This window comes from Vanacampus margaritifer, chromosome 18 (assembly GCF_051991255.1).
Source record: "Vanacampus margaritifer isolate UIUO_Vmar chromosome 18, RoL_Vmar_1.0, whole genome shotgun sequence".
Taxonomy (NCBI): Eukaryota; Metazoa; Chordata; class Actinopteri; order Syngnathiformes; family Syngnathidae; genus Vanacampus; species Vanacampus margaritifer.
This window is the reverse complement of record NC_135449.1, coordinates 12473380-12484094: the sequence shown is the minus strand read 5'-3', so window position 1 is coordinate 12484094 and position 10715 is coordinate 12473380. Positions and strand designations below refer to the sequence as shown.

The following is a 10715-nucleotide window of genomic DNA, read 5'->3' as shown; positions in this document are numbered from 1 at the left end:
TGATTGAAGGTTTTCTTTTCAAACATGGCTGCCATTTGGGCTTTGACAGTTAGCTGTCATGCTAAGAACTGGGTCCAAATTGGATTGGGATAAATCCCCCCCCCCCTTATACTATATGTTAATGTTCTATCTGTTTCTATAAAGCTTTGGTACTTTTCCTCATTTTAAAATATAATATATAATTAATAATAATAATAAATATATCTCAACATTTTTTTTCCCCTTAAGTTTAAGACTTATTGAGGTACTTGAAACTATTGGCTGATCATGGTGCAAAAATCTGTCAAGTAATGACTAAATTTAAAACGATAGCAGTTAAAATCCAAAGAATAAAGATATTTTAAAAGTGGCTCAAGGGGAGGATTGCCAAATTAATGGAATGTGGTTTCAGAGGGAGGGACCAGCAAGTGAAAAGGCTCCGTGATATCACCTCTGCTGACCTGAGGGAGGTGTGGTGCTCAGAGGTAATGTGGGCTAAGACTATTTCAAGATTGGAAGAATCTTCAAATGAGATCTAGCAGGAAGACCAGAACTGGAGTTATGGCCTCATCCTATGAGCCCATGAGTAGCTGCTCGACCCTGAGTGCCCCCCGGATGATCAAGCTTCTCACCCTAAGGGAGAGCCCAGACACCCTGCGGAGGGAAGTCATTTTGGCCGCTTGTATCTGGGATAGTTTTTTTCTGGTCATGACCCCCAGTTCGTGATCGTAGGTGAGGATATAGAAACATAGATCGACCGAAGCGTGACAATCACAAATCTTTGTAGCTTATAGGCTACCTGACTCGTTTTAAGTGTTTTTGATGACAAAATTGAAAGCTGTCCCTCATAACAAAAAAGGAAAACAGTGGTCAGATAGAAGTTGCATAAAACTTCCATGCCTTTATTAATGCTGCAACCAAGACAAGAGCACAGGTTAAACTTTCACCAACACATCTGCCACATTGTCCTGGCTCATCCAAACTTTTGCCTCTTTGGGCCACATACAGAAAAATAAAGATGCAAGACTGAGGGCCACTTTTAATTTTACGTTAACATTCCAAGCATCCAAAATGTATGCAACAAAACATGAAGCTTTTTGTTTATGGATTTGGGGGTGGCAGAGGGCCCTATATCCCATTAGAAGAGATCCAACCCTCTATTGTTCAGCAGCTGAATCTCATCTATACATTCAAAATAAAAACTAGTGTAATCTAATACTAGAAACAAAGCATATCTGTAGCAGACAAGTCTTAAAAAACATTTAATCAGAGTTTGTGTCTGGCCCACCTTTTTTGAACAAAGTGTTGGATTCAACTTGTGCAATACCAGGTGGAAAATCAAAGTCCTGCACAGAAACCAATTTAAGCATTTTGGGACAAAGTTTCTGCATATATGTGAATGTCAAAAACACATAAAAAATTACCTCAGTCTTTAAAGATAGCCTGTGCCAGAACACCAGTAAGGAGATAAACAGCAGCATTTTTCCAAACTAGATATGGTTAAAGGTGGACAAAACGGAATGCATTAAATTTATCCAGCCGAGATGCAATGCATGGATTAGCATTTGTAATAAGTGGAGACCATGCAAAGAGGAAAAAAACAAACAGTATATTATAAGAGTTTAACTGGACATCTGACTTATGTCCACCATCACTCCCCCAAAAAAATGCCAAAGTAAAATAATTGTCAGGCAAATGAAAGGTTGAAGAAGACCATGCCTTTATTAAAGCCGCAGCCATTAAGACAAGAGCACGTCAAATATTCACTGACACAACATCTGCCACGTCTTCCTCCATTCTGTCACTTTCATCCTCCTGGCTCATGTTGCCGCTGGCGTGGTGGTCCTCCTGGCTCATGTTGCCGCTGGCGTGGTGGTCCTCCTGGCTCATGTTGCCGCTGGCGTGGTGGTCCTCCTGGCTCATGTTGCCGCTGGCGTGGTGGTCCTCCTGGCTCATGTTGCCGCTGGCGTGGTGGTCCTCCTGGCTCATGTTGCCGCTGGCGTGGTGGTCCTCCTGGCTCATGTTGCCGCTGGCGTGGTGGTCCTCCTGGCTCATGTTGCCGCTGGCGTGGTGGTCCTCCTGGCTCATGTTGCCGCTGGCGTGGTGGTCCTCCTGGCTCATGTTGCCGCTGGCGTGGTGGTCCTCCTGGCTCATGTTGCCGCTGGCGTGGTGGTCCTCCTGGCTCATGTTGCCGCTGGCGTGGTGGTCCTCCTGGCTCATGTTGCCGCTGGCGTGGTGGTCCTCCTGGCTCATGTTGCCGCTGGCGTGGTGGTCCTCCTGGCTCATGTTGCCGCTGGCGTGGTGGTCCTCCTGGCTCATGTTGCCGCTGGCGTGGTGGTCCTCCTGGCTCATGTTGCCGCTGGCGTGGTGGTCCTCCTGGCTCATGTTGCCGCTGGCGTGGTGGTCCTCCTGGCTCATGTTGCCGCTGGCGTGGTGGTCCTCCTGGCTCATGTTGCCGCTGGCGTGGTGGTCCTCCTGGCTCATGTTGCCGCTGGCGTGGTGGTCCTCCTGGCTCATGTTGCCGCTGGCGTGGTGGTCCTCCTGGCTCATGTTGCCGCTGGCGTGGTGGTCCTCCTGGCTCATGTTGCCGCTGGCGTGGTGGTCCTCCTGGCTCATGTTGCCGCTGGCGTGGTGGTCCTCCTGGCTCATGTTGCCGCTGGCGTGGTGGTCCTCCTGGCTCATGTTGCCGCTGGCGTGGTGGTCCTCCTGGCTCATGTTGCCGCTGGCGTGGTGGTCCTCCTGGCTCATGTTGCCGCTGGCGTGGTGGTCCTCCTGGCTCATGTTGCCGCTGGCGTGGTGGTCCTCCTGGCTCATGTTGCCGCTGGCGTGGTGGTCCTCCTGGCTCATGTTGCCGCTGGCGTGGTGGTCCTCCTGGCTCATGTTGCCGCTGGCGTGGTGGTCCTCCTGGCTCATGTTGCCGCTGGCGTGGTGGTCCTCCTGGCTCATGTTGCCGCTGGCGTGGTGGTCCTCCTGGCTCATGTTGCCGCTGGCGTGGTGGTCCTCCTGGCTCATGTTGCCGCTGGCGTGGTGGTCCTCCTGGCTCATGTTGCCGCTGGCGTGGTGGTCCTCCTGGCTCATGTTGCCGCTGGCGTGGTGGTCCTCCTGGCTCATGTTGCCGCTGGCGTGGTGGTCCTCCTGGCTCATGTTGCCGCTGGCGTGGTGGTCCTCCTGGCTCATGTTGCCGCTGGCGTGGTGGTCCTCCTGGCTCATGTTGCCGCTGGCGTGGTGGTCCTCCTGGCTCATGTTGCCGCTGGCGTGGTGGTCCTCCTGGCTCATGTTGCCGCTGGCGTGGTGGTCCTCCTGGCTCATGTTGCCGCTGGCGTGGTGGTCCTCCTGGCTCATGTTGCCGCTGGCGTGGTGGTCCTCCTGGCTCATGTTGCCGCTGGCGTGGTGGTCCTCCTGGCTCATGTTGCCGCTGGCGTGGTGGTCCTCCTGGCTCATGTTGCCGCTGGCGTGGTGGTCCTCCTGGCTCATGTTGCCGCTGGCGTGGTGGTCCTCCTGGCTCATGTTGCCGCTGGCGTGGTGGTCCTCCATAGCATCATTCTTGGCTGCCAGTTGGGAAGAAAAAGTTGCCATTCAGATAATTTAAAAACAGGTCACTACAGTCATGATTTGCAACCACTATGCCAGCGATGCAGAACTATTAAAATGTGCTTCCATTAGATGGCAGAAGGTACAATAATCTGTGTCCATTCGCCTATTGGCATACTACATTCAGTTAACTTTCTGAAGTTTTGAATAAATTGTCAACATTTTCAATGAAACACTTAAATATCTTCAAGAAAACCTTGCACATGCTAGATTTATGCATTAATTCTTGCACAATTTTGTTTTGGTTTAGGCTTGCCTTTCAATCCAACATGACCATTTCAATCAAACGGAACCAGGCAGTCCAATGGCCAAACACCCAATTTTTTCCTCACCTTTATTTTGCAGCTTCATTACAGAATTCAAAGCGTGCAGAAGTTCAAAAGCCCCCTCAAGTGAAACATCATTGGACGTCACATCTGTAGAAATGACAAGTCTTAGTTATCACAAACAGAGATTTGATTAATCAAATGTTACCTAGCACAGCTTCCTTTTTAAGCCCAGCATTGGATTCATCTGATGTAGCATCAGCTAGAAAATAAAGAACTTCTTTTAGCATTTGGGGAAATAAACATTAACTGCAACACAAAATTGATTAAAAACATTGTTAACCACTACCTGTGTCAATAAAGAGTGCATGCGCCAGCACAACCAAGAGCCAAACAGCAGCCATCATTTCACTGAAATGATTTCAGTGAGAGTTGTAAAGAGCACAGACCGCATGTGCTTTTATAGCAGGTGCCTCTGGTGCTAATTATTGCCAATTAGCAGCAGCTGTGGTCACCTGTCACCTGCTATAAAAGCTCATGCGGTCTGTACTCTTCACAACTGTCACTGAAATGATGGCTGCTTGGTGGCTCATGGTTGTGCTGGTGCATGCGCTCTTGATGGACACAGGTAATGGGTAACAATTTGTATGTTTGTTTGGTGTTTAAAATTAACGTTTGTTTCCCCAAATGCTGAAGTGAGGCCTTTGTTTTCCAGCTGGCGCTACACAAGATGAATCCAATGCTGGGCTTAAAACGGGAGCCGTGTTAGGTAACATTTGATTGATCAAATATCTATTTGTAATAACTAAGAATTGTGTTTTCTGCAGATGTGACATCCAATGATGTTTCACTTTAGGAGGCTTTTGAACTTCTGCAGGCTTTGAATTCTGTGTTGAAGCTGCAAAATAAAGGTGAGGGGGAAAAATGGCCATTGGACTGCTTGGTTCTGTTTAATGGAAATGGTCATGTTGGACTGAAATGTGATTGAGTAAAGTCTAAACCAAATTTGATTAACCGTTAATGTGTAAAACTAGCATGTGCAAAGTTTTCTTTGAGATACTAAAGTTAAGTGCTAAGAGTTTTTTTATTTTTTTTTTATCTGAACTGCAACTTTTATTCTTTTTTTTTTTTTTTTTTTTTTTTTAAATGAATTTCAACTGGAAGTCAAGGACAACATGTGCCGCGACGTGCCGGGCCCACAACATGAGCCGCGACGTGCCGGGCCCACAACATGAGCCGCGACGTGCCGGGCCCACAACATGAGCCGCGACGTGCCGGGCCCACAACATGAGCCGCGACGTGCCGGGCCCACAACATGAGCCGCGACGTGCCGGGCCCACAACATGAGCCGCGACGTGCCGGGCCCACAACATGAGCCGCGACGTGCCGGGCCCACAACATGAGCCGCGACGTGCCGGGCCCACAACATGAGCCGCGACGTGCCGGGCCCACAACATGAGCCGCGACGTGCCGGGCCCACAACATGAGCCGCGACGTGCCGGGCCCACAACATGAGCCGCGACGTGCCGGGCCCACAACATGAGCCGCGACGTGCCGGGCCCACAACATGAGCCGCGACGTGCCGGGCCCACAACATGAGCCGCGACGTGCCGGGCCCACAACATGAGCCGCGACGTGCCGGGCCCACAACATGAGCCGCGACGTGCCGGGCCCACAACATGAGCCGCGACGTGCCGGGCCCACAACATGAGCCGCGACGTGCCGGGCCCACAACATGAGCCGCGACGTGCCGGGCCCACAACATGAGCCGCGACGTGCCGGGCCCACAACATGAGCCGCGACGTGCCGGGCCCACAACATGAGCCGCGACGTGCCGGGCCCACAACATGAGCCGCGACGTGCCGGGCCCACAACATGAGCCGCGACGTGCCGGTGAATATTTGATGTGTGTTCTTGTCAGATTGGCTGAAGCATTAATTCAAGGGATTGCGGTACTTGTACAAATTCAAGTTGTGTACATTAACAAAAGGATCGTTTCAGAATTGAGAACAATTTAAGTCCCATAAAATTTTAAATGACCCTCAAATGTTTGAATTTACTTCATTGCTCTCGTGACTGTGGCAACACTTGTTTAAAATATTTCAAATATAGAACGAGAGTCCCGCAACATGCACGGAACCCAATAACCATAACATTTCTAGCATGGTAGAAGGCTATGAATCTGATATGGACTTGATATTAGTTTTCCAAAAGAACGGGTATAGAGTTAATAATGGCTGTCTTGAATTCCCTGTTAATTCTATAACTCTTTTTCTATGATAGTGATTGGGACACATAGTACAGGTAATTTGTCATTAAAATTAATTTTGTTTATTTTAACTTGTGGGTTAAAAAGGGACCAAATCTGTTGGGTCAAATATACATACAGCAATATTGCCGACTTAGAAAGTTGTCAATTAAATGAAATTCAAAGCATGGCCCCTTAACTTGTGATTATGGGTGACTACAGCTCTGAGGCCATTTTAATAGGGATCATAGAATGGAAACACTACAATCTCCAAAGATTGTTAACCTGTTTTCTTGTGAAGTCAGTTTTAGTATTTTTAAAATGAACAAATATTTTGTCAGGTGGAAAAAAAAAGCAATGTCGGATGATAATGTATGTTTGGGGGATGACGAAAGAGAAATCATTTTTGGAATTGAAGAAGCAGATATTTATGCCACTTTAGATGTAAAAAAGCAAAGAAACACTTCAGTTTATTAAAAATGACAAACTGCCGTCACTTCCTGTTCTTATTCTTCTTTTAAACTACTGGTGGATCACATCTCTATGGTGTATACGGCGGAGTCCCCTCTCAATATTCGCAACAGATGGAAACGGGCAAAAGTTTTGCGCATTTTCAGTAAATTTGCTTTAAAAATTCAAAACAGTTGGCTGGAAACCTGACTATTGACTTGACTTGGTGCTTGACAGAAAGTAAATGGTATAATGCAGTAGAAGAATTACCTTCAAATTCTTCAAGATGAACTAAAATCATCAGCCCAAAGGTTGGGTCTTGAACGCAATTGGATGTTCCAACAGAGCAATGACCCCAAACACATCAAAATTGGTAATGAAATGGCTAAAACAGGATAGAATTATCCATTTTCTGCCATTTATCCAAGTTCGGGTCACGGTGGCAGCAGCATTAGAAGGGAAGCCCAGACTTCCCTCTCCCCAGTCACTTCATCCAGCTCCTCCAGCGGGATCCCAAGACATTCCCAGGCCAGCCGAAAGACATAATCTCTCCAGTGTGTTCTGTGTCGTCTCCGGGGGCCTCCCACCGATGCCCGGAACCTCTCTCCAGGGTGGCGTCTAGGAGACCACGACCAATCGCGGCTCACCTGTTTTGTGAAGCTGAGCTGTGATTGGTTGTTGCCTTAGACCTGAGCAACTGTGATGCCACTTTCACTCAACAGCAAGTGGCCAAATGGCTGACATTGATCAAAACTGCTGGATTTTGCTATTTTATTCATATTCCACTAACGCAATAATAACCAGTATACCATATTTAGACTGGAGTGGCTTCATAGAACATATTGTCAAGATTTTTTTGGCCCCAGGATACAACATTATTGGCATGGTATTTATAATACGCTTTCTGTTGTACTTGGGGTAAAAATTACCCATGAATCAATTGATGGTGCTTTTCGGGGTTGGATCTGAGGGTTTTGGACTACCTGCCAGGGTGCAAAAGAGTTATCGCCTTTTCAACCTTGCAGTCACAGCACTTATTTATTTTGAAATGGAAAGATAAATCTCCTATAGTACCACATTGGATTAAAGATGTACTGTTTCATCATCTCATACTTGAGAAAATTTGGTGTGTGGTTGTGGAAGTTTTCATCGGGTGTGGGAGCATTCTTTGACTTCATCCAACAGTTGTGCAAGAATGAATATGTGAGCAATATTCTGACAGACTATGACAAAAAAATGTCTTTAAATTTTTGACATTTAAAATTTGGTCAGTTGGAGGTGTAAGGAAGATCAGCTTTTTCTTCTGCGTGTTCGTTGTCTTTCGGGTAGAGAGAATGTTGATTATCTGAATACAGGCTGGAGATCAGTGAAAAGTTCCTTCGAAGGTTTTATTTTTACAAAATATTCTGGGCACAAGTGAGTTCCAGATGGAGGGTGCAGCCTCTCACAAGTGCCCCAATTCCAGACACTTACAACCTTCTTATACTAAATTGAAGGGCGTTACCACAAAGCCCCCACCAAACAGCCCACCTGGAGTTCACCGGACATGAGATAAGACTTTAAAAACATCATTGATTACAGACAATTCAACCACAGACAATGGCCCATTGTTGTGGAAATAGAGGAGTTCCCAGTCATGACGATAAGACTTTAAAAACATCATTGATTACAGACACTTGGCAGAAATTGCGATAACACTCACAAAGCTTTACATATTTATATAAATTGTAAAACACAAGCCATGGTTCAGTTAAAATGTTGGCGGGGAAATAGAATAGAAAACAACATTTGCCCAAATGTTCCTCACCTCGTTTACCATGTTGCTGCACAATGGCATCCAAAGACTGGAGAAGTTCTCAAAATTTTGGTGAAACATCATGAAGCATATCTGCAGCGGACACAACAAGTCTTAAAAACATTTACTGTAATCAGTGTTTGTGCCAAATAGACCTTTTTGGAGCAATGTATTGTCTTCACCTTGTGCAGCACCAGGTGGAAAACAAAGACCTGCACACAACCACATTGATTTAAGCATTTGGGGACACCATTTTTTGTAGAGATGGGACGTTTGACATTGACACTCCGGAGCATGTGTCAGCCGAGTGACAGGGAGTGTGTGGAGAATCAATACTTCGCTTTATACGATGTGTTGTCGTTACGTTCAAGGTTGTACTGAGGGGCTTCCAGAGATACAAGATTGGCATAAAAGTCAATATGAGAAAGAGTGTCGTGATGTAGCAGCAGATGGAGATGCGTTCCCACTTTTAAGCCATTTTGAGATGATGTTCTTGGATTGAAGAAAAAAGGGCGTTGTCAGCTTCATCAGGACCTTAGGTTAGACTGCCTGGTCCCAGGATGAGCCACCGGGATTATTCTGCCCGTATACCGTGATCTCAACCTTTGTTGAATGATGTCCGTGGGAGCCGGCTTGCTTCTCGGTTGTTGTTGGGTGATTGCCTGGTGCAGGAATAATGACTCCAGCCGGTGTCCTTGCCGGTCGGGTGGAGGAGATGTGAGACCACGTATCACCTTTTCCGTGCAGGCGAACTGCAGAAGATGTCCTCTCCGTCACCTTGTGGCGTCCAGTCCACCTGGGCTCAGACCATTTTTGTTTAATCACTTTCAACCATACATATTCACAATCATTTATTTCTGAAGGAACATCTGGATGTTGTTTTTTGTTAGCTGGGAGTTAGTAAATGTTAGTTGTTTGAGTTTTGGAGGTCCTGGAACGTGCGTCTCTTCCAATGGAGCTGTTAGAGCCGGAAAAGGTCTGTTGGTGTGACATTTAAACGGACATTTAACAATTTGTCTCATGAAAGGATGCCATCAGGTGTGTAGTCGTCTCAGTGTTTCATCCACACCTTACATGGCATATTCCATGGGCTTAAGAAATTATATTTTTCAATTGTTTCTGAGATGGAATACATTTACCTTCTTTCCGCCATATACCTACTTCATCTTTTTGTCCCCCTTTAGACATCCACACACTCTTTTCTTCTGGACTTGCTTTTTCCTGCCACAACTTAGCTGTTTCTACTATCACCTCCTGTGGAGTGTCACATGCAGACTCACTTACAGTTAGTTGGAGTGTAGGTCGGTACCCTACAACCATTTTTTTGCTGTTCGATCTGTTGATTCGTTTCCTGCTGATACAAAATCATTAGTTCCAGAGTAACCTTTACATTTTATTACTGCCACCGCTGTTGGGAGCATTAAAGCATCTCGCAATTTAAGAATATCATCCTGATGTTTAATGGGTGTACCGGTTACAGTTTGGAAATCGTTTCGCTACCATTCTTTTAATGCAACATGAACTGTCATGTGTGGATAGGCCGAATCTGTGTAAATATTTACTGACTAGTTTTCTGCCAATATGAGAGCTGCTGTTGATGTCAACATTTCAGCTCTTTGTGCTGATTGAGAGCCTAAAATTCTTTCTGCTTGGACTTCTTCAAAACCTGTTTCTGTGGTGTTGTGTTACTGCCAATCCAGATTGTAGGCCATCGTTGCCTTTGAAGCAACATCCATCTGTGAAAAGAATCAAGTCCGGGTTGTCAATAGGTGTTGCAAATTGGGTGTCTTTGCTTGTATTTTTCCAATGGAGTTGATGCATACAGACAAACTTGTCGACTTCCTCCTTCCCCCTTCTGATAAAGGGCAGCAGAAACACTGACCTTTTCAGACACGTCAAGATAGAACATGCGACTGTAATCAGGAATCACAAAAGCTGCAGCAGTGGAAAGATGCTGTCTCAAGGAGATGAAGAGCAAAGACCTGGTGGCTTCAAGACAAAAAGTTTCAGATGGAGCTGGCAGCAAGAGGTCATCCACATACTGCACCAGGAGAACAACAGGGGGCAGTTCATGTTGAGACAGCAACTAGTGAAGACAGTCGTTGAAGAGTCCAGGTGAAAGGACAAAGCCTTGAGGCAGGCGATTGTAGGAATAGCAAACACCATTCCAAGTGAAAGCAAAAAATTGCTTCATTGAAGGGTGAAGTGGAATGCAAAAGAAAGCGTTAGCCAGGTCAATGCAAGTGAAATGAGTGTGGGTTGATGCAATTTGAGACAATGCCGAGTGAGGATTCGGGACAGAAAAAGTAGGAGTTAAGACGGCCGCATTAATCGCTCGCAGGTCATGGACCATGCGAAACTTTCCAGTATCTTTCTTCTCAACGGG

The 10715-nt window shown here is 46.4% G+C and overlaps 1 protein-coding gene and 1 long non-coding RNA gene across 2 annotated transcripts; one reads left to right on the top strand and one right to left on the bottom strand.

Annotated features, from left to right (window-relative positions):
• Positions 1-914: 914 nt before the first annotated feature.
• On the bottom strand, positions 915-4298 carry LOC144038794 (uncharacterized). Its single transcript, XM_077551536.1, has 5 exons — positions 4186-4298; positions 4045-4098; positions 3903-3986; positions 3294-3527; positions 915-970 (listed from the first exon to the last, which is right to left on the bottom strand). The coding sequence occupies exons 1-5, from the start codon at positions 4241-4243 to the stop codon at positions 915-917; spliced, it is 486 nt and encodes a 161-aa protein (XP_077407662.1). The 5' UTR covers positions 4244-4298.
• Positions 4299-4400: 102 nt separating this feature from the next.
• LOC144038189 (uncharacterized) lies at positions 4401-5220 on the top strand. The gene is made up of 4 exons (XR_013289169.1): positions 4401-4464; positions 4552-4605; positions 4664-4747; positions 5001-5220. It is a non-coding gene; the product is annotated as an uncharacterized LOC144038189 (long non-coding RNA).
• Positions 5221-10715: the final 5495 nt, after the last annotated feature.